A 21,200-nucleotide genomic window follows, 5' to 3' on the forward strand; every position below is an offset into this window, starting at 1 on the left:
AAAATATATATAGACGTCATCCATGGATGGACCACCTTTTGGTTGGGCATCGGAATGTCGAACAACCCTACACGTATGACCGTCCTATATAGATAAGTAAATCTAATAGGTATGTAATTGATGTTTATGTAAAGTTTTATTAGGGTCGAGCCCATGCAAAAATTGACTACCATTAACTTCGTATGTACATTCATGCCCAGATGCATCTAACCCATCAACATTTGACCCATCATTGTTGACCAGGGGTGTTCTTTTGAATCATCTTCTCATGCAACTTAACCAATTCAGGGATAATCAGGCTCTCAATCTCAATACCATCATGATCCAGCTGACCAGGTGGCGGGTTCTCCTCCATCTGTGATGGATGTTCCTCACCCTTACCCTTCATGATCTCCGCAAGCCCAACCTGATCCTCCATACCAGAGATACTCTTACTGCGTCGAGCCTTGGGCACACGCAACCATCGCTCATGAGGCGGATCCGGAGTAATAAACACAACCTCCCATTTGCGCGTGGAGAGGAGGTTACCAATAACCAGGTGGTGGGAATAACGCTGCAGCGCCGTCCGCGCCTTATAAACCAACAGCGAGGGGTCTGTCTCCAGCTTGAAAGAAACAACCATACTTCCCTCGGGTGCCCAGCCATCAACAAGGCGGTGCAGGAACTTCGGGACCGGATCGAGGTTCACGACAAGCTTCTTCGAGTTCTTCGGCGGCTGAGTCTCGTTCTCGCCCGTGTAAATCTCCTCAGAGTCGAGTGCATTATTATTTTCCAGATTTGCAGGTATCTCCGACGACTGGATCTTATGCTCAGCCATCCGATGGCGCGGAATAAAGAAATCGCTAACAGCCGCAGCAAGATAAAACAAAGCATTGGGACCAAGCGGTCGCATCAATTTAGCAAGAGAGCGCAATTCGAACATGTATTCTGCGACGGTGGTGAACGGTAACAAAAGCAAACGGTTGTTTTGCTTAGCGTAGCGGTACTTGCGCAAGACGTCACGCATCTCATCTTGATATTCGCTGCGGACCTGAATTGACCCATGCGCATTCGGCGAATCAGCAGCCGGAGCTGCTTCGTCCATGAAGTCTAGGAAACAGTTTGTAGAGTGGCTGTAGTGTCGCGAGTATGGTAGCAGACTGTACTGCCGATGTAAGAAGATCACTGCATACCCCTCCTGCAGGAAGTACTCCGCAGATGTAGCGCCACGGGTTCCGGCGGAGAAGTTGTCGATGAAGCGTACGGTTTGTGCCTCGAGAGGTACTGTTGTGCCACCGGAGGTGACGAGGACGACGCGACGATTGTCTGCAACATGGAGGTCGATGAAGGCTCGGGCCAGTGCTTCGTGTTTGGGGAGGGCCTTCGGTGGTGGGTATTCATTGAAATAGACGGATTCTGCCTCCGCGGGCTCCATATCACCAAGGAGTGCTGACATGGTTGCGATGAGCACTTTTATGAAATACTCGTCAGGTGAATGAGATCGCCGTGAAAGCTTGCCAATTGACAAGGTTTCTTTCGGATATGAGGAGGGTCCAGGAGAAAAGAAGCCGAGGATGCCGCCAATCGCAAGTGGGGTGAAGGTGGGATGCGACCGGTAAGGAATGCGGGATAGTAGATCACCGTGACGCGATTGAAAACGATCTGAGGGATTTGATCGTTTGCAGAGCTGGAGGGTGAGAGACGGCGTTTCTCTTGAATTTATGAGAGGAAATTTCTTAATATATTATGGCCGCAATGCCCGGTGAAGAGTGCATAGAAATGTTGAGAACCCCCCAGTTGACACATCTGATAGGGGATTAGTGCAGCCGCTGGCCCGATAGCAGAAATGGATCCGCAGGAAATCCACATGAGCTTCTGACTGGTACATATCGCCGATTATGTCATGTTTTTGGTCGAAGATGATTAGAAATACCGAGTATTTTCTATACTTGCCTTTGATGCGAAGTAATTAGCGATTTCGCTCCTTTTGGCCGATTTTCGGATTGATGCCTTGCATGTTATGCACGTAGATAGAACAAGTGCTACAGAGTATATGCTATACTACAGATGTTGAGCCCCGATAATTCCTATCTAGGCCTATCTGCAGGAGAGCTGCACCTAGTGTGGGGACTCTGACAGAGAATATGTAACTGCCTAATGGTAAGCAAACTAGATCTCATTGAGAAATTGTGCAGTTGATTTTCCATAGAAGCATGTCAGCCAGTGCACATGTGGTATGTAAGGAATCCGATTTATCGACAGGCGTGCATGTGGCGGAACTGCAACCCAGAAGCCAACATGCATCATGCTTATCCACACTCCCACAATCAAATCAAGTAGTTGATTCGAAGCCAAAAACATCACTGCAAATAACGACTACGCAAAGCTTGACTGATAGTGCTCATCCTGCTAGCCATCCCGCCATGCTGCATGTTGCTCATAAGAGCCTCCTCCAACGCTGACTGTGTAACGCTCGCATCTGCACTAGAATCAATACAATGTCACATCACACCCCAATCGGAACCCAACTCACCATCCAAATCACTGAAGCTGCTTCCCATGCTTGGAGTCCCATCACTTGCCTGTGTGCCAGAGGTATGGGACTTCCGGGGACTCAGCCGAGACGGTTCCCCAGAGCGCTGGTGACTTGATGTAGCACCCGCTTGTCCTCCCTGCACAACCACAGGAGCACCGGAGCTCATCGAGCTTGCGGACGACTCCGAAGCAACGGGCATCCTTTGCCCAGATCGCTCGGCGATACGCCGCCGTGCTAGGGCTGCACGTTCCGCGTCTAACCGTAATGTGGCACTAAGTTCCTGGGCTGGTCGATCTCGTGGACCTTGCTCGGGTTCCCGATGTAGTGGTAGGAAGGCAGGTGCGTCGTCGTCGTCGTCTTCGTCGTCTCTAAGGCCGGCACGGTGTATAGAGTATTGTCCAAACCGCCGGAAGCGCTGAGCTGGGAGTGCTTCATCTTCTGAGTCGGAATCTGGGGAGCTTGATGATAAATTTTCTTCCTCTAATGGAGGAGACCGCAAGAATGGAGCCACTGGGGGTTGGGGTCTGTTGATGGATGGGCGACGGCCATAAGAATCCCGCCGTTGCTCAGTACCTTCTGCTGTTGGGGTATCGGTGCGAGACGGATCTCGAGAACCGCGGATTTGGTTAATGGTTGTGGTCGAGGTAGAGCTTGTGCTCCGACCATGACCACTGGCTGCTACAGATGGTGTTAAAATCACAAATGCAGTGCCACAGAAGGGCATTTATACAAATAGACAGAAACTTGCCTCGCGGAAATGGTTCCTTCTGCTGAGTCACCTGTCGGACAGGCCCTCGTGGTCCTTGTTTGGGTCAGTCATTCATGATAATTCGGCTTAATCATGCTGGAATAAGCATACCAACTACAGGAATATCCTTCATCGGTGGCCCCGGCAGTGCTGTGCTCCCGGACACAGAGCCCGGAGCTGGTGACGGGGAGTTTGACTGAGCGGTCGGGTCAAATTTCCGCATCTGGGCCCGAACCTGTGACAGCTGGCGATCATAGAGCCATGCTGCTTGCTGGAGTAAAAATTGTAAAGTGACATCGAAGTTATCAGCCCTTCAGAGCCACGTCAGCATAACCATTTGTATCGGGGCGGGAGTGAGGTATACAATGCTTTCCCTGTCACTAATTTAGCTCCTTGGTCGTCAATACTAAGCGTGGATTTGAGACATACAGTCTATGTCATCGCCCTTGGACGGTCGAGAAAGAATACCCCATAACGCCTGGTCTTTAGCAGCATTCCATACCACCTGATCGGTCAGTACATTAGGATAGCGATCAAATGGAAAGGTGAGCGTACCGGTGGTGGATCCACAAAATCTCCTCTCGGAAATGGCAGACGAATAAAGACCGTGAAGTTAGTGTCATTGTGTTCCGGTTTAGTCGCCATTTCGGAGCAAGTCGATGCGGCTCGGGTGGAGCGGAGCTACACCGCGGATAGCTTGAAGCTTTGAGTCGCTTTTTTGACGATGTAGACGGGCCAGGGGGTTTTTTCGAGCAGATCGAAGAAGTATGGTGGCAACTTTGAACTTGAAAGGCTTTAAAACCTTCTCGTCATGTACCCAACGGGAGCTGCTGGCGTAGATAAAGATAGAGAGAGATGGTGATGAGGAGAGTGAGGACGGCAGGATTGTGATTCTATTGGTTGGAGAGCTTCGTGGAAGGAACATAATAGCTGCGTGGCATTACTTTACAATGTGGCAGTTGCCGCCCTTAAAGCCTGGATGATAATATTGCCACGGACGCTCGTTTTGACATGCATGCCGCATACAAACGCTCGTACATTATTCCGATCTACAGAATTCTAACTTCCCTATAGACGATCCCTGTAGGCGATCCTTATAGTCTTCATGAGGTTATTCACTATCTAATCTCCTGTACCCCCCTGATCATCATAGCGCATATCCAGATGACTTGGATACGAGCTTCGGTAAATCGTGGACGAATTAGCAAGCCACTGGATAATGTAGCACTCTGCGACGAACGCCTCTTGCCTTGAGCGGGTAAATTCGATGTGCTGGGCGAGCTAGCTTTTGGTGGGTTTAAGTAAGATCTACCAGTCCCATTCACAACCCGCCTGCCTCGGCCTAATTTTCTCTTCAACTCCACTTCACCATGTCTATCCAATATTGTATCGACAAATGCTTGGTGGTCATTTTACGGATTTTCATTGCCGTTACGTCTTATTTCGCGCATGGCGGTATTAAATCATACCCAGATGAAGTACGCCAGATTCCATCTCGCGACACTAGACGAACCATCAAGGTTCATGTGTATACATCATCTGCCTCAAGCCCATCACCAGTCCTGATCAACTTCCATGGCAGTGGGTTTGTCCTCCCCCACCACGGCTCCGATGATGCATTCTGTCGCCAAATCAGTCAACAAACCAAGTGCACGGTCCTGGATGTTCGCTATCGCTTAGGACCGGAGTATCCTTTCCCTGCCGCATTGAACGATGTGGAAGACACCATCAACTACGTCCTGGGCCGCCCGCATGAATTCGACCGCTCGCGTCTGTCCCTCTCGGGATTCAGCGCAGGTGCCAACCTCGTCCTTGCGGCATCGTCCAATCTCTTTGCGCCAGATACTTTCCGCTCCCTGGTCGCCTTCTATCCGGTGACTGATCTGAGTGTCGAACCAGGTACTAAGGTCGCTCCTAACCCCAAGGAAACGGCAGAGATCCCGGCGTCTTTGGCCCGTCTCTTCAACCGCTGTTATGTCGCCAGCATGGATCCGCGGGATCCGCGCATTTCCCCCACTTTCGCGCAGATAGACCGCCTTCCGCGCCGTCTTCTCATGATCACCGCTGATGCTGACAATCTCGCGCACGAGGCCGAGGAAGTTGCTGCGCGACTTTCAAAGTTGGAGGGCAGGCATGTGGTCACCCAACGCATGGTGGGCTGTTCGCATGGGTGGGACAAGTCCACGCGGCCGAACTCTCCGCCGCACCTACTCGAAGCCAAGAAACGGGCTTACCAGTTAGCGGTGGAGATGCTTAACGGATAGCTTGTTTTTCTTCACGATTCATTCCATGCCGAAAGCCCCTATTATTGCCTGACCCCTCCACTGTCTCCGCTTGCCGCGTGTGCCTGACCTGACCCAGCGCTGAATCCATGGCTCAACACCCCGGGGACCGCGGCTATTCCAACCAACCCTAAACCCTACATGTTGTAATGAGATATAACTAGCGATGGAGATGCGTCGGAGATAAGACCATAGCTGTAAATATAGAAAGCATGTTTTGGGAAGGAGTTTGAAGACCCCGCCACATGTGCTAAGTGGGTGGATTGTGTCAGGGTTCGCCCCCGTGGGTCTGGTCTCATTTCATTTTAAAGATAAAAGAATAATAAAAATATAGGAGAAAAAAAGGGTGATCGTCCTTGGAATTGTATCCTGTTTTCTTGCCGTTTTTTTCTGGTTTCCTTTTTTTTTCTTCTCTACACTAGTCTCCCCTCCAGTCCTTACGGTTGCTTACGGTTGCTTTTTTTGTTTCCTACACATCCTTACCCAATCCAGTCGACTCTATACATAAGCGCCTACATACGGCGAATGCTGTCATTTTGCGCCACCATCTCGTCCACCGCCAACGCGTGGGCGAGCCTAGTCCTTTTGTGAAGCTCACATTCTTCCCCTCCGGTCAATGCGCGCCCGCTGGTTAGGCGCCATCGCCTGTATATAGAATGGGATCAACAACACCGCCCAGTCCCGTCCTAGACGAGGACAAATACCGAACAGAGGTACTCCAGATTGCGTCACAGGAAGCGGAACAAGCGCGAGCGCAACAGCTTTCCGACGAGGCACAGCAGCTCGGTCTGAAGGTCCCGGAGATCGATGCGGCGCCGCTGGCTGCCTCGATCGCCTCTGGAATGGCCGATCTTTCGTCGCCCGCTTTGTCGTCTGGATCGTCTACCGATCGAAACTCTGCCTGCGATGGCTCTGTTACTCCCTCCCTCTCCGTCGAACCGACGTCGCCGGCACTATTACCGTCCTCGCTGGATCAGGTCGCTACATCGTTATCGCAACTTACCTTCTCTTCCGAGCGCGTGAAACCGAGCAGTACGCGATCGCTAGCGTCTTTATCGACCCGCCCGACGTCATTTTGTTCCAGCGAAAGCCGCACAATCAATGCCGGGCTAGGAATTCAAGATGGACTTGCGATCAAGGGAAACCGGAGTTCCATGTTTGTTGTGGCGCCGGGCGATAAGAAGGAAAAAGAGAAGGAGAGACGGCGGAGCAGCTTAAAGTCCGCTATTGGGCGCATTCATTTCCGGAGGAAGCGAGCCCCATCAGCTACGACGTCACCACCGACTGCACAAATTACGATATCTAAAAGTGACGAAGGCGTAGAGCAGGTCTTTATTGAGAGACCCAGCAACCCACCCGCCAGCAATGCGGTCTCAGTCACCAGCACAAGCACGACAGATTCAATCCCAAAGGTGGAAGTGGAGATCCCAACCTTCGATGCAGCATCCCTCCAAAGAAGTCTGGATGACCCCGAACTAAGCGAAATGATGGAACGACACAAGATGGAAAAGAGTCGGCACATGGCATTCCAAGATGCCGCTCTTGAGACCCTCCGGCGCCGGCACCAAACTGCCGTTTCCGATGCACAGTCTGAAAACCAGCGCCGGGAGGATGAGAAACGAGAAAAGGTCAGACAACGCTCACATTCCAATCTTCTGCACTATTACTAATTTGATATAGAACGATCTTGACGCCATCCGCATAGAAGAACGCCAATGCGCGGTAGAAATGGAACAACAGAGAGATTTCGAACGCGCAAAGCAAAACTCCCGCACCCGCATTAAGCACATGGAAGGATATTTCCGAAATGCAAGCCCCCCGCCATCCCCAGCAGACCGCTCATCCGATTCAGTCATGTCTGGATCCGAAGGCTCGGCCCCTGCGCGCCGAGTCACGCGACAACAACTCGAACAACTGGAGCAACAGTACCATGCCCACGAATCCATGGACGCTCTCCAAGAATCCCGCATTAAAGTTCTTCGAGAACGCCAAGAAAAGAGACTTGCCGAAGCGATTGCGCGGATGGAACGCGAACTAGACGATTTGTGTGACCAACATAGCAAACAAATTGCTGCGCTTCAAGCTGAACACCGTCGCGAAGAAAGTTCGCTTATCGATGAACTGCAGGTGAAAAAGACGGATTTGCGGCAGAGATGGAACTTGGAAGAAGCCATTTTGCGCAAGCGGTTGGAAGAGAAACATGGCCAGGTTTATGGGCCTTTGCCGCTTATTTCGTTCTGTGTTGAACATGAACCTGATGCTGAGAATAGCATATAATTGTCTGGTCTTATCGGATCGAGATCTGCGATGATATCTCGGTTATTGTTTAATTTGGTAGGTCCATGGCTATGCCATGATACCTTACTTAATATTGCCTGATATTTGCTTGCCAATATCTGGCTAGCCTTATTGGGCAATCGCCAAGTGAACTTCACATCATTCGCTAGGTTTTTCTCTTTTTGTTTTTACGCCCCTTTACCCTTCTTGTAATCCTCATTTTCCCTTTGTTGCATTCCGCTTGGATGTGGATTTGACATGACAGTACATATCGCATTGCGGCGGCTATTTGGTTCCAGATGTTCATAGCATTTGATGCATTTATAGGTTACGGTTATTGATAGACATTGAAATGTAAATTATTGTTCAGAAAGAATATAAATATTGAGCGCAGCATTGGGTATCTCTAGTAATAAAATCTAAAATCATCATCCATCTCAGTGTTTACTGAGCCGGCTCAGCAAGCTCCTGCAGCCTCTCCACCAGACTCTCAATTCTTCCACCACTACGAGTCATCGCAGTTTCCGTTTGTTTATCACGACCCTCGTCCCCGATGACAACGGCTCGCTCAACAACACCAGCATTGGATAACTTGAACCGTCCAACACGGCCATCCTCCCATTCCAGCCGGACATACCGGGTCTCAATGGCCGTAGAGTCAAGAGACACAATGCCCGCCTTGCTATCAGGTGACAACCGTCCAACTGAACCAGTATCCGAGTCGGACTCCTTGAATCCCAATCTTTCGCGCAAGAGATCAACTGCATCGCACCGCAAATGCCACGCTACAAGCTCACGCCGTAGCTCACGAGAAAATCCGCGCAAGTCCTGATTTCGCACATTTTTCCTCTTTTGTGGCTTCAAGGGTTGCCCCTCATCCTCAGACTCGTCCACGTCTTGTTCGACATCGCCAGTCGATTTCGCGCTAGAGCCCTTGAAAGGTAGGTAAACGCTCTCCAGCTTCGGTATAGAGATAAACGCGGGCACGGTATGTCTATACACCCTCAGACTTTTCTCCTTTCCACCCTTTACGCGCTCCCGCCGTAGAAGCACGTAATAGGGCTTCGCGAAGCGCCCATTTCGTGTGCAGACATCGATGCGCAGACCTAGTAGATTCTCGGCGGGCGCGCTGGGTGACGGATCCTTGAATGGAAAAGCTGTAGTACCGAATGCGATGCGGTAGTGGTTTGTTTCAGAGTGTTTCCCTGCGGCCTGTGCGAGAGGCGAGATTTCGTCGTGGATGGTGGTGCGGGGTTTGCGGAGGAGCTTCTGAACGTTGGATGAGGCGAGGAGACTTGAAGAAAGGAATCGCTTTTGACGTTGGAAATTATGAACTTTTGCGTATTGTTAGTATATAGTGATTGTTTGGTTTAGGGGATTGCGCGTCTGGTGCTTACTTTCGGCGCGAATGGAGGCGATTTCGGTGTCAAGGCGCTCTGCTTGGGGGTCCGGAGATGCGGAGGGGTGTGCGCGTGTATTCATGTTGTTGAAGTATATTCTTCTAGAGTATATGTCTGGGCTGATTTCTTGGGTCCTTATTTCAGGACGAGCAATCTTATGGCGGGGAAGATGTGGAGAAGTTGGAGATGAGTTCGTCACAATGTTTTGTTTATTTTGTATGACGGCACGTGACCCACTTCTGACAAGGATCACGATTTAAGATTATTTGACATTTATCCATGTGATACTGTTTGATTGTGATGTAACGACAGCAGTAATCAAGTCTTGATTCATGTGAACACGTCAGTACCTGTCGATCGATTGTTATATACGGTCATAGGCTGGTACTGTCCGATTACTAAAGCTATACGCGAGGGACTTGTGCGGCAACACGCCGATCTCCTCGCGTGCATGGACTGTACCACGTAGGACAATCCCAACACCGGGAACTTCGTAGCTGTAAAACGAAAATACTTGGAGTGGATCCGATAGACCCTGAAAAAAAACCTAACAAAATCTGGCAAAGAAGATCCCCCGGCCCCTCAGGAAGAACCCGGCCCCGTAAGAGGCCAGCTTGCCTCTCCGCGTGGTCTCGCCCAAACTTTCTCAAGAGTCGGATCTTCCCCCCACCACCTCCATGTATCTCCCTTGAGGACTTCCCTTCTTTCTTTTTCCTTCGTTCTCCATGTATTGGTCATCAGTTCATTACTATTCATCCGCCTAACCCGCATGGGCCCCCAACCTTGAAACCCAACTACGCCGCCAGACGCGCCCTTCTTTCATTCCAAGCCGAACCCATTCCCCTGATCCCCGGCTACATCTACCAACTTTCACCTCTGGCTGGACCGAAATACTCTTACACACTTTACATTCCGACACGTATACAAATCAATGACACGGAAGAGCGCCACCCTCGCCAAACGCCGTTCCAAACCGAGCCTCAAAGTCGCTACCGGCCAGAACGGCCATGCGAACGGCAAGATGAACAACATCGAAATGCGCAAGCGCGATACCCCCTCGGTCGACTCTTCTTCCGAACGAACAGCCCGCCTCATGTCTCGACCGAGCTTTACCCTCGACGATGAACCCCACGTCGTCCCTCAAACCCCTGTCTTGACAACAACCAGCTTCCATAACCTCCCCGCAAGTGACCGCCGGAATTTCCTGTTGCTGTGCGTGCTGTATTTCTTGCAGGGTGTGCCTATGGGTTTGGCTACAGGCTCCGTACCTTTTCTCCTAAAACCATATCTGTCCTATGGCCAGATCGGCATCTTCTCGCTCGCCTCCTACCCATATTCTTTAAAGCTGTTCTGGAGTCCCATTGTGGATGCTGTATGGAGTCCACGATTCGGTCGCCGCAAGAGCTGGATTACACCAGTCCAGGCTATTGCGGGACTTGCCATGATTTACCTCGGCCGTCACATTGGTGACATGATGGAGCAGGCCGGCGCAAATGGTGGCGCGGGAGTCTGGAACTTCACATACTGGTGGTTCATGCTGGTTCTTTTCTGCGCCACGCAGGATATTGCCGTTGATGGATGGGCTATTACTCTTATGTCACCCCCGAACATCTCCTACGCCTCCACAGCTCAGACTGTTGGCTTGACAGCAGGTCACTTCCTGTCATACACCGTGTTCTTGGCATTTAACTCCAAGGACTTTGCGAATCGGTGGTTCCGCACTATCCCCGGTGAAGAGGGTATGCTTTCGCTCGGCACATACTTGACTTTCTGGGGTTGGGCCTACCTCATTGTGACCGTGGGCTTGGCCTTGTTAAAGAAGGAAGACCGCACCAAGGAGCGTGATAGCATCCTAGATGTGTACAAGAGCATGTGGAGCGTTTTGAAGCTGAAGAACATTCAGACCATCATCCTCATTCATTTGATTGCCAAGATTGGCTTCCAGGCCAACGACGGTGTCACCAGCTTGAAACTCTTGGACAAGGGATTTGGCCAGGAGAACATGGCTTTGGTCGTGTTGATTGACTTCCCCTTCGAGATTATGCTGGGGTACTATGCCGGCAAATGGTCGACTGATCACGGTCCTATGCGACTGTGGGGCTGGGCCTTTGTTGGCCGCCTGGCCGCCGCAGTACTTGCCCAATTCACCGTCATGATCTACCCCGGTGGATCCGATGTTCCATTTTGGTACATGCTGGTTGTCATCCTCGAACATGTTGTATCAACATTCATGAACACGGTCATGTTCGTCGCCATTTCAGCTTTCCATGCACGCATTGCAGACCCAAGCATTGGTGGTACCTACATGACCCTCCTCGCAACGTAAGTCAAATACTCGTGTGTTTCACATTTTCACAACTAACACATAGTTTTAGCGTTTCCAACTTGGGCGGAACATTCCCTCGCATTTTCGTCCTTAAACTAGTCGATCTTTTCACCCAGGCAACATGCCTCCCACCTACTACTCCCCCACCAAGTGACCAGCTGAAAGATGCTCTTGTCACCTCTGCATTCTCTTGCGCACTCGAGCCAGAAAAGAACCGTTGCATCAATGGCGGTGGTACCTGCATCATTGACCACGACGGCTACTACATTACCAACATTATCTGTGTCCTCATTGGCACTGTCACATTTGTGTGGTTCATTAAACCCGCTGCTGCCAAGCTTGAAAGCTTACCTCTGCGCGCCTGGCGGCTGGTGCCAGGTATTCAACGCGAGTAAGCTCTTATACTGGGAATCATTACGCTCAGCTTGTACTTTATAGCCGAGTGATCATAGTACTAATAGATTGAACGATTAAAATAGTTAGATGTTAAATGACTACTTTGCTTTGACAGCCACATTATATTCACATAGTGGGACTTTGTATGATATCTCTAAGAAATGTAAAGAGTCTAGAACTAGAAGTATGCAGGATTGGAATCTTATAGACCATTCCATGCGAACAAGGCGAACACGAAACTGGTAATCTGTCTAGAACTCGCTTCTACATCTCCAGTTGCTTTCGTTGTAGAGGGCCTGGCATGTTCTTGGTGTCCTTTTCAGGGACGAGTTGATTGACAAGGCTCGACTGCGGTTTCTTTCGTGGTATCCACCTTTCGTACCATTATAGGATAGGGTTATTCTTCATTCCCTGTTATATTCTATGAGGCCCCTGAAGAAGGCCGTTACAGCGTGCTTTTGATCCCTCCTATACAGTGCTACCGCATAGATTGACAACGGCCTTGTCTGAGATGGATAACGTTTTCCCCTCCTCCCAGATTGTCCCAAGCAACCTTGTTGCTCCGGATAGAATCCATCTGGGACAGGCCATTTCCCTGCCGTTGCAAGAAATCTCAGGCAGTCTTCAAACTCCGGATACACTGTGCCCCGGGACGGGCCACTGTTTCCCCTCCTTCCAAGCTATTCCAAGTGATGGAGACTGGAAAAATATGGGGTCAAATCCGAATCCGAATACGAACCCGGACCCGAAGCCAATCAACTCTTTCCAAGGTTACGGAGTATGCCTAGGTTTACTGTACAGATAGAGTAAGGTTGCGAGCTCAGGAACCCTTAGGATCAACGGTGCATGCAACATATAAATAAGCTACTAGGAAGGATAATGCATGAAATACATCTTGGATTTTAACGAGAATCACATCTGCTGCACAAGAATTGCCTTCTCTGATTACCACCAACAATGCGCATTCGACCTTTCTCGTTGGCAGTAGTCCTGTCAACCTGCTGTGCAGTCGCTCAATCTGCGCAGGACCGTGTCATTCTACTGGGTGACAAGCGGTACAATGGCACTTCGAAAGTCGAATTTACTTCCCAGGCTCTTGGTCAAGCCGACTTCTTCAAACTAGATCCAGCACCAAACGCCACTTCATTTGACTCGCAAGTCTTCCCTTTCCCATTACCGCTATATAGCATGTCCTAATAAAATCTTAGATGGTACTTCGACGCGATGAACCCTTTGACCAACGAGACTGTTGTATTCAACTTTGAAGTGCAGTGGCCAGTCGACCCGAATGTCCCTGAGTCAGAAATGCTCTATCGTGTCACCTTATTCGGGGCTTTTGCAAATGGAACAGCCTACAGCTATGCCATTGAGTCTGACCATGTCAAGATAACGGAACGGGAGGACAAGAGTATGCGTGCAGACTTTTATGGATATGAAGGCAGCGAGTTCAGTTGGTCAGGGTCGAGCCTCTTGAAGCCAAGACCCGTTTACATAGCGACGGTCAATTCGCCCGAACTGGGGATCAAAGGAACTATAACCCTTCATGGAAACGTAAGTACCCACCTTTCCGTTGGTGACCATGGCTCTACTGTTGTATCAATTACTCACATACCTTTTGTTTTTAAAGACTGTCGCACCTCATTATTCCTGCGGCACGGATGCTGCAGGCGTCGAGGAGCAGATCATTACCGGAGTAGGTTGGGCAAACGCAGTACCTGACGCCAATGCCACGGTTTCCCTCCAAATCAATGAGACTTCTATGTCATTCGAAGGCTATGGCTATCATGATAAGACGTGGGTTGACCGCCCCTTTGAGGAGGCGCTCCAATCCGCCTTTTGGGGCCATGCTCGCCTCGGACCCTACGCTGTCGTGTGGTGGCATTCACGTGCTCAGGATGGCACAGATGTTAGTGCAGAGTATCTTGCTACGTGGGAAGATGGACATGTTATCGCGTCTCGTTGCGTTAACAGTCCTAACAACACTCTGGGCTGGGGAGAGGGTCAGATATGGCCTCTTCTTCCGGGAACTCCAGCACCGGATGGTATGATCCTGCATTGGGACCTAGGAGACGCTGGTACTTTCGTGGCGAACTTGACTAGTCATGATATATTTGCGGACATTCCTCAGTGGGTGGCTGGTCGAGGGTCTATCACGGGGGGTTTTGAGGGTCAAGAAACTTACACTGATGAGACTGGAGTGTGGACGCTCAACCAGCTCCAGCCGTTGTCAACATAGTGCCATCATTTTGTACAGTGAGAGCTGGCGGACAAAGGGCGGTTAAGAGAAAAGTGCTTGAATTGTCGACAGGATATCTGGGTAGCTGCTTGTAACGATCGAAATCGGCTGTTGAATCCCTATAGAGCTAAATAAATGTTGCCCGCTTGTTCGATAGTCTCGCGGCTATCGCGAGCGTTCTGCTGGCATGGTGGAAAGAAGGCAAGAAGGGTATGTACCCCGTAAAGTAACATAGTTGCAGGTGGAGTTGACTGTTCGGCCCATGTGCTCGGAGGTGATTTACGTTAAGTTGTGATGTAATTGGCAAGAGCTGTGGTCTCCTGAGCAATCCCCGAATCAATAACCACGTGGTAAAGAAATAGAGGCAAGGCAAACATATCTGCAGTATCAAGCTTCTACACGTTCGCTCGGCTTCATGGCTGAACCGCATCGCGCAAAAACACATAGAATACGACGTTTCCGGTGGCTGTACTGTGGGATTGGGGTGGGGTAGGACCCTATAGACAGATCTGTGTTTGCCCTTAAAATCTGTATATATACATGGTAAAAAAGTTGTAGCATTTGACACCGGATAATAAGTGGCCCCATCCCCACAGATGAACATCAACATCATCAGATAAAGTCAAGCGGATGAACTAACTTTCCGATGGCCGATAATTAGCCCCCAATTTTGATTTCCCATTGAAGTATAGACTCGGCCGACAGTTAAAACTCCAATCCCGACTATACAGTATTTCAACTTTCTATATACCACACAAATTAACCACATATTTATGTTGAAAGATGAAAACAATGCGCAGCAAGATCCTCGCCTACATCATCCTCCCACTCGGCGCAACAGTCTACGGTACCCACCTTGGCCTAAATCACCTGGAAAAGAAATATCCAAACCGTCCCCTAACAACAGGGAGCAAATTGCTGCAAACGCCAAACAATACCCAAACTCAGCATTGCCCATATACAGATATCTACTCTGCACGTATCCCGCTACAAGCACTGGTGGCACGGCGCAACACCAACAGCAAATCCCCCGACAAGAATGCGCTTGAAGATGCATGGGCCCACTCATTACTCGGATCTCCACTCCTCAAAACAGAAGCAAGTATCTTCGGTCTTCTCTCTCGCGGAACATATGAACCAGGAGATCTCGGCAACACCGAAGCAGGATTCAAGCCCGATGCCACGGGTAAACCACGAAAGCTAATGAATGGCATCATGGAAGTTCAACGCCAGAGTGGCGTCGATGATGATTCTAATGGGCTGCTTATTTCGTGGAAGATGGCTGATGAGCCGCGACTTTTCTTTGAGAGAATTGCAAAGTGGGGATATCCTTGGCGTCTTATGTCAGGTGGACGACATGAGATGAGCGTTTCGGAGCCGTTTGAGATTGAGGGGAGGAGGTTTGTGGAGGTCAGATTCGCTTCGGCGCATGACTATGAGGTTGTTCAGGCGGAGGGTTTGGAGCAGAAGATTTTGCCTGAGTGGACGAATCGGTTGCATCGGGGGTTTGCGAGGCTTGTGCTTGATTTTGCGGTCAGGGAGTTGGAGAAGAGTTGCGATTGAGTTTTAGTGATGAATTTCTCGGTTTCGATGTACCTTCTATACAATATATTCAATGAGAACACTCGCACTGCGGTTCACAAAAAAGCAAGCATGGTATGCAGTTGAACACTTGGGATGCTGAGAATCAGAAGCCATTTGAACCGATTCAGGTAATGGGCATGCCTGTTGATATGGAGGCTTATCCTAGTTGAGTACAGGGACAAGAAACATGACAACTTGATCGGTATTTCCTTTAGCGTAGATCTGGCCGTCAGACCTCCATTAGTCTCCTTAGCCAAAATCTTCCAGTCATCAGACAATCATCCAATCAGTGGGATCTTACTCGTATCAAAGAGCTGGAGAGACCGTGATTACGCCATCTCTGAATACTAAAGCCGCGCATTGTCTTACACGAACTTCAAGGCCTTCATCGTTATAAATGATCTCGGTGTGGCCTTGCGGGCCTGTTTGGCATTATGCTTGACCCGATTGACATCCTTATTGATGATTCGGGCACGAATTTCACTACCATTGTGAACACGAAGACTACAGATACATGTTATGCGTTCAATGATGGTCTCCCGTGCCACGATACGTTTAGTATTCTCCGTTGCGGGCAGTTGTACTGGCTATTCAGCCACTGGGCTCCAGAAGTATCCTTTCAGGACACCCAAGGTATCGTAATGGCGGCGATCATCATATTGACCCCGGGTATGATGTAGCCGATCAAGTTGAAAATCCCCACATTAAAGAATTGGCTGTTTCTTTCGCTGTATCGCTGGAAGCAAAGCCAATGCCACCCGTGAAAGGTTGGTGTTGTTGGTCACCACTGATGCCGTTCATGTCTTCTCCCTTTTTGATGTTTTGGGCTCAAAGTCCTTCCTTGAGTTTGCCATCTCTGTCGTCATTGCGAATCGGTGAGCTAGCCAGCGTCAAACTATCAATGGAGAAAAATAATGCAAATGCCAAGAACTTTCCATAAGTTAATGTTGCTTTCGGTATTGAATGCTCCGACATGAGCCGAACGCAACCCATATATGCCATTCATGTATACTGTTAGTCATAAATTTGTGATTAGACCAGAAGGGGGACTTATTATAGAGCACATGGTTTGTACATGCTCACATTGTAATGATTCAGGGATGCTCAATGTATTATAGCCTTGAACGCTTGATGCCCTTTGGCAAACTAAGGGGACGCTAAGGGATTACCGTATCGTGAAGCCCCAAACGCGCAGGTGAAGTTGTCTTTGATTGATACGTCACTTCCACCACGGTGGTGGTTGTTGAATGTGATAATTTCCTTAGTTGACCTTCCTGCTCCCCGCACCTGTCATCTCCCAAGATCTTTCTACCCCTCATGTTTCTGACACCGTACCACTTTCTCAATCAACATCAGGATGGATGAGTTGAAGGTGATCGCCTGGTGCCTCGATGCCGCTGGCGGGGTGCTGAGGGAGGACGGTTTTCACCTGTTGTATGCCCGGAATGACGAGCTGATCGAGGAACTTTGGGACACCATAGGTGTCCTCGACATACCACGCGTCGGAGGAGACATCAAGTCCGGTGCTCCTGCAGCCTATCTCTGGTTCGGTACCTCTGAAGATGATGAGGAGGACAAGGTAAGCCCATGTGAAGCTATCACGAACATTGGCACTGTCAAGTTGGTCATTGCTAACCCAACAGCACCAGCGGGTTGCGTTCTCTGTCACTCATGACGACACGCTGAGATACTTTACCTACAACAATTACAAAGACGACTGGGAAGAATCGGATTTCAGTGAACTAGGCCAGCTTCAACTCGCCCCAGGCAGTGGTTTGACTGGAGGTCTCGGGCCCGATGGTCCTGCCATTTTCTTCATCGGTGCGGATGGTGGCAAGCTCCAGACTATCATCATGAAACGTGGTCGTTGGGAGCTCGGCGATCTTGGTGGCTTCGTCGATCCGACCCCTCGAGTTGGGTCGCCACTCTCCATTACTCCAGTGAAAGAGGGAATCATGGTTTTTTTCATCGGCGAAGATAACGCGCTACACTACCTGGCCGAAGATCCACAAACCGGTACTTGGGGAGGTAAGCATTCCATCATATCAGTGATGATTCCTTGAAAATGCTGACCAGACTCATCACTAGATCACTGGCTTGACCAAATCATCATGGAAGCCCCCGTGTCCCGCTTCAAAGTTTTCTACCATCCCTATTCCAAATTGTTTGAGGCATACTTTCTCTCTGAGGGGAAGTTGATTCGATTTGCGTCGAAGAGCGGTGACTTTGTAGAAGTTGGTGATGATGAAGAGGATGATGACTCTGATGCGGGCGTTCACTCTGATCAGGATTTTCACTCTGATGAGGGGGTTGACTCTGGTGACGTTGGCAATGGAAAGGGTGTTGACTGGATTTTTGACCCCATTGAGGGTTCTGAGGTGAAGGTGGAGGTGGGTAGAATGAACGGGAGACGGATCGTCAAGAACAACGCTGGCAAGAGAGTTCGCGATACTTTTCTGGCAGATCTGATCACTCGGACTCCCAGAGCTTATGGTCTCAAGCCATCGGAGAAAACAACACGTACCGTCAAAAATGGTCGCTCGAGCACAACATACATCTCGAGGACTTATCCATTCTAGAGTGGACGAAAGTGTCTACCTGGACAGCGAAGAAGTGAACGGGATTCAATCCGATTGAGACAGAAGGCTATCTTGACTTCCTGTGATTGCATGTTTTTATCAAGGAGAAACACCTTGCAAATCTCTCAGATAAATTCAAAATATTGAAATGGTTTACTAGATTTAAATCATGAGTCTCCTCGTATCAATTTGTTAAAGAAGCAAAAATGTCATGTACCGAGAAATTGAAGTGCTTCCATATACGCCATGTACATCCTCATGCCCCGTTGAAAATTACCAGCATTCTTGTCTTCCTGCCTTTTCAACTCATAATTATTGCTAGGAGTCTCATATCTGGTCGGTTTTTTCGCAGGGTTGACTAGGCAGTGATCCCGAAAATCGGTAGACATCTCCAACTTGCCTTGCTCGGGTCTCCATCTCGTCCAGACCGAAAGATTCATGTCGTACTTTGGCTTACTATATGGCTCATAATCATCGATACATCAGGTTTTCTTGGCCTCTGGTGAAATATGAATGTATAGCTCGCTCTGTATGCATTGTTGGACCCCAACGACATCAATTCAGGCATGATCGAACCATTCAGCCCGAACCAAGTCGAAATTGGCAATATGAGAAGCTGACCGAGAGTGGATGGTAAAGCCACAATATGCTCTTCTATTTTAGGCACGGTGTTATTGGGCACCACTGACGTATTTGACAATCAGTCGCTATTTGGAGATTGATGCTTGATTGTATGCCCGATGTGGTGGTACCTTGAGTTGCATTATGGGATCATGTCATTCTCAATCTGAAGCACAAAACTACAATGATGGAAAACACTATGCTTGGATCTAAGCTCTATTGTATAAGGCACTATTAATACTTAGCTAGATACCGAGAAGACTTAAGAGGTTCGCTTATACTACTATAGAACTACGTACTATGAACCCGATGTGCCATGACGATGGACCCACTCGACCCGCAGATCGCAACTTTTTTTTCTTATCGCCCACAACAGAAGCCACGAGAAATACAGCGAGTCAAGCTTCAAGTAAAATCACTGGATCGGGTCATGACTCCCATCCAGACAGACTCCAACTCCGATACCTCCGCTCCAGCATCCCCCGCCACAACAATGACCTCTACGCACTCCGACGACGGCTCGGCACACCCCGCAGTCGACAATTCCCTCGACGACATCTTCGGCTCCTCGCCACCACACGAGACGAGAGAAGTGCACGGGATCTCAGAGCATAACCGAGCAGGTACAAGCTCTGCTACCGTCGAACCCTCCGATCTTCCCTCCCTACGCCGCCAGCACGTCACCGCGGGGTACCGCGATGGCGTCTCCGTATCGAAAGGCGAGCGCGTCCAAGACGGCTTCGACGGCGGATTCCCGATCGGTGCACAGCTAGGCATGCGAGCAGGAACAATCCTCGGTATCCTAGAAGGAATTTCAAGGGGTCTTGATGACCGGAGCACAGGTGCGGTGAAGAAGCCCGCTGCGCGGGGCAGTGCATCCGGAACTTCTTCACCCGCGAACGCAGAGACACGCCGAAAGATCGGTGAGCAAGTTCGAAAGATCTACGGGGATGCCGTGAAGGCGCTAGATGTGCAGGCAGTGTTTACGGGATTGGAAGCTGTGGCCGCGTCTGGCTCACGGGTTGACACTGCCTCTGGCGAGGTCCATCACCAGGATGCAGGGGAGAAGCCAGAGACCCAGTTAGCTAAGAAGGGAGACTCGGTGATCGCTCCATGGGAGAAGAGACTTTCTGTTGCTGCTTGGGAAGAGAATATGGAGGCCTTGGAGATGAAGGAGGCACAGGGCGAGGGAGACAAGGGCGCTGCCGGAGAGCGGAGCTGAAGACCTCCTACTACCCTGTCCCTATCTGTTTACCTACGGTGAAGCTTTTCTACCTTTGGATGCAGCTCCTGTGGAGGCCATGTCTTGCCTGTTTCCCCGGGGAACCATGCAGCTCCAAGTGGGCCATGCTGGTTGTTTTACCCCGGCAATTCCGCTGGCTGTCCCCGTCCCGCTCTGCGGCCCGATTGAATTCGATGAGATGAGACTCGGTGTCTGAAAAACTCCACCGCTGCAAGGATGGTGGAAGTATCGGCGGGCGATCGGTCCGGGGCGGCTCGGTGTGCGTTAAGGGCAAGCTCTTTGTGTTTAAGACACGATGGAGTCGTCTTTGCGCAGGGAGGTGGTTTATTATTGTTTGGGCTATCCAGGATATCGGAAAGGCACAGTAGTGCTAACGTGCAAAGATTGAGGCATTTTGGCCTCTATGCCAAGGTGTGCAAAAGTCCTGGCTTGTGAACTCAGATGGGGGACGGCCTGGTTTTATGACAGACCATTGTTTTCCAGATCCCGAGCAAGCAGTCTGCGCCCCGGCAAGCTGCAGCTTCGATCTAGGCCGATCAAGACCACCCATGTGGATCCCTTAATAAACAAACTCAGATACATCTGAAACCTAGGGAGTTTTGGTCTCGCGGAAGACTTGAAGGTGCAGCCGACGGAATCAGGGAGAACAACCTTGCCTTCCGCGGACCGGTGCCGCGATGGAAGGGACTTTTGAATACCCCCAGGCATCTAGGCCCCATTGTACTTCTGATTGTTTTTGAGATCATTTTTGTGATACGGGAATGGTGAGAAGGCTGGGAATCTGATTTGCCTTGAATCTGTATGATATCAGACTGCTAGTGCTACAAAGTACATAGTAGACCTATCAGCACATGAATGTGAATTTCTAGATGCCACTTGATCTATTTTGAGTTGCCTCAAGTCAACAATGTGGCCTCGACCGTGGTAAAATCCCCAAAAAGACTACGTCTGTGGCGTGGAAACGTTAACGACGCAAGGGATGGCTTCGTATAC

At 49.8% G+C, this 21,200-nt stretch overlaps 11 protein-coding genes across 11 annotated transcripts; 8 read left to right on the plus strand and 3 right to left on the minus strand.

Moving 5' to 3' along the window:
- Positions 1–229: 229 nt before the first annotated feature.
- Positions 230–1,435, minus strand: N7503_007289 (phosphopantothenate--cysteine ligase CAB2; the record flags this gene model as incomplete). The annotated part of the gene is made up of 1 exon (XM_057066836.1): positions 230–1,435. The coding sequence occupies one exon, from the start codon at positions 1,433–1,435 to the stop codon at positions 230–232; it is 1,206 nt and encodes a 401-aa protein (XP_056920517.1).
- A 904-nt stretch (positions 1,436–2,339) lies between these two features.
- Positions 2,340–3,908, minus strand: N7503_007290 (uncharacterized protein; the record flags this gene model as incomplete). The annotated part of the gene is made up of 7 exons (XM_057066837.1): positions 2,340–2,458; positions 2,513–3,193; positions 3,246–3,317; positions 3,375–3,574; positions 3,628–3,637; positions 3,693–3,768; positions 3,819–3,908. The coding sequence occupies 7 exons, from the start codon at positions 3,906–3,908 to the stop codon at positions 2,340–2,342; spliced, it is 1,248 nt and encodes a 415-aa protein (XP_056920518.1).
- Positions 3,909–4,633: 725 nt separating this feature from the next.
- On the plus strand, positions 4,634–5,527 carry N7503_007291 (putative esterase/lipase; the record flags this gene model as incomplete). Its single annotated transcript, XM_057066838.1, has 1 exon — positions 4,634–5,527. The coding sequence occupies one exon, from the start codon at positions 4,634–4,636 to the stop codon at positions 5,525–5,527; it is 894 nt and encodes a 297-aa protein (XP_056920519.1).
- A 674-nt stretch (positions 5,528–6,201) lies between these two features.
- On the plus strand, positions 6,202–7,822 carry N7503_007292 (uncharacterized protein; the record flags this gene model as incomplete). Its single annotated transcript, XM_057066839.1, has 2 exons — positions 6,202–7,173; positions 7,226–7,822. 2 exons carry the CDS (start codon positions 6,202–6,204, stop codon positions 7,820–7,822), a joined length of 1,569 nt encoding a protein of 522 aa, XP_056920520.1.
- A 444-nt stretch (positions 7,823–8,266) lies between these two features.
- On the minus strand, positions 8,267–9,304 carry N7503_007293 (uncharacterized protein; the record flags this gene model as incomplete). Its single annotated transcript, XM_057066840.1, has 2 exons — positions 8,267–9,156; positions 9,220–9,304. The coding sequence occupies 2 exons, from the start codon at positions 9,302–9,304 to the stop codon at positions 8,267–8,269; spliced, it is 975 nt and encodes a 324-aa protein (XP_056920521.1).
- Positions 9,305–10,153: 849 nt separating this feature from the next.
- Positions 10,154–11,943, plus strand: N7503_007294 (SD08430p; the record flags this gene model as incomplete). The annotated part of the gene is made up of 2 exons (XM_057066841.1): positions 10,154–11,544; positions 11,598–11,943. 2 exons carry the CDS (start codon positions 10,154–10,156, stop codon positions 11,941–11,943), a joined length of 1,737 nt encoding a protein of 578 aa, XP_056920522.1.
- A 958-nt stretch (positions 11,944–12,901) lies between these two features.
- On the plus strand, positions 12,902–13,141 carry N7503_007295 (uncharacterized protein; the record flags this gene model as incomplete). The annotated part of the gene is made up of 1 exon (XM_057066842.1): positions 12,902–13,141. One exon carries the CDS (start codon positions 12,902–12,904, stop codon positions 13,139–13,141), a length of 240 nt encoding a protein of 79 aa, XP_056920523.1.
- Positions 13,142–13,168: 27 nt separating this feature from the next.
- N7503_007296 (uncharacterized protein) lies at positions 13,169–14,180 on the plus strand (the record flags this gene model as incomplete). The annotated part of the gene is made up of 2 exons (XM_057066843.1): positions 13,169–13,495; positions 13,572–14,180. 2 exons carry the CDS (start codon positions 13,169–13,171, stop codon positions 14,178–14,180), a joined length of 936 nt encoding a protein of 311 aa, XP_056920524.1.
- Positions 14,181–14,963: 783 nt separating this feature from the next.
- Positions 14,964–15,743, plus strand: N7503_007297 (uncharacterized protein; the record flags this gene model as incomplete). The annotated part of the gene is made up of 1 exon (XM_057066844.1): positions 14,964–15,743. The coding sequence occupies one exon, from the start codon at positions 14,964–14,966 to the stop codon at positions 15,741–15,743; it is 780 nt and encodes a 259-aa protein (XP_056920525.1).
- Positions 15,744–17,121: 1,378 nt separating this feature from the next.
- Positions 17,122–18,343, plus strand: N7503_007298 (uncharacterized protein; the record flags this gene model as incomplete). Its single annotated transcript, XM_057066845.1, has 3 exons — positions 17,122–17,343; positions 17,408–17,792; positions 17,841–18,343. The coding sequence occupies 3 exons, from the start codon at positions 17,122–17,124 to the stop codon at positions 18,341–18,343; spliced, it is 1,110 nt and encodes a 369-aa protein (XP_056920526.1).
- Positions 18,344–19,457: 1,114 nt separating this feature from the next.
- On the plus strand, positions 19,458–20,186 carry N7503_007299 (Yae1 family protein; the record flags this gene model as incomplete). The annotated part of the gene is made up of 1 exon (XM_057066846.1): positions 19,458–20,186. One exon carries the CDS (start codon positions 19,458–19,460, stop codon positions 20,184–20,186), a length of 729 nt encoding a protein of 242 aa, XP_056920527.1.
- Positions 20,187–21,200: the final 1,014 nt, after the last annotated feature.

This window comes from Penicillium pulvis (assembly GCF_028828015.1).
Source record: "Penicillium pulvis strain IBT 33274 chromosome Unknown contig_5_segment0_segment0, whole genome shotgun sequence".
NCBI lineage: Eukaryota > Fungi > Ascomycota > Eurotiomycetes > Eurotiales > Aspergillaceae > Penicillium > Penicillium pulvis.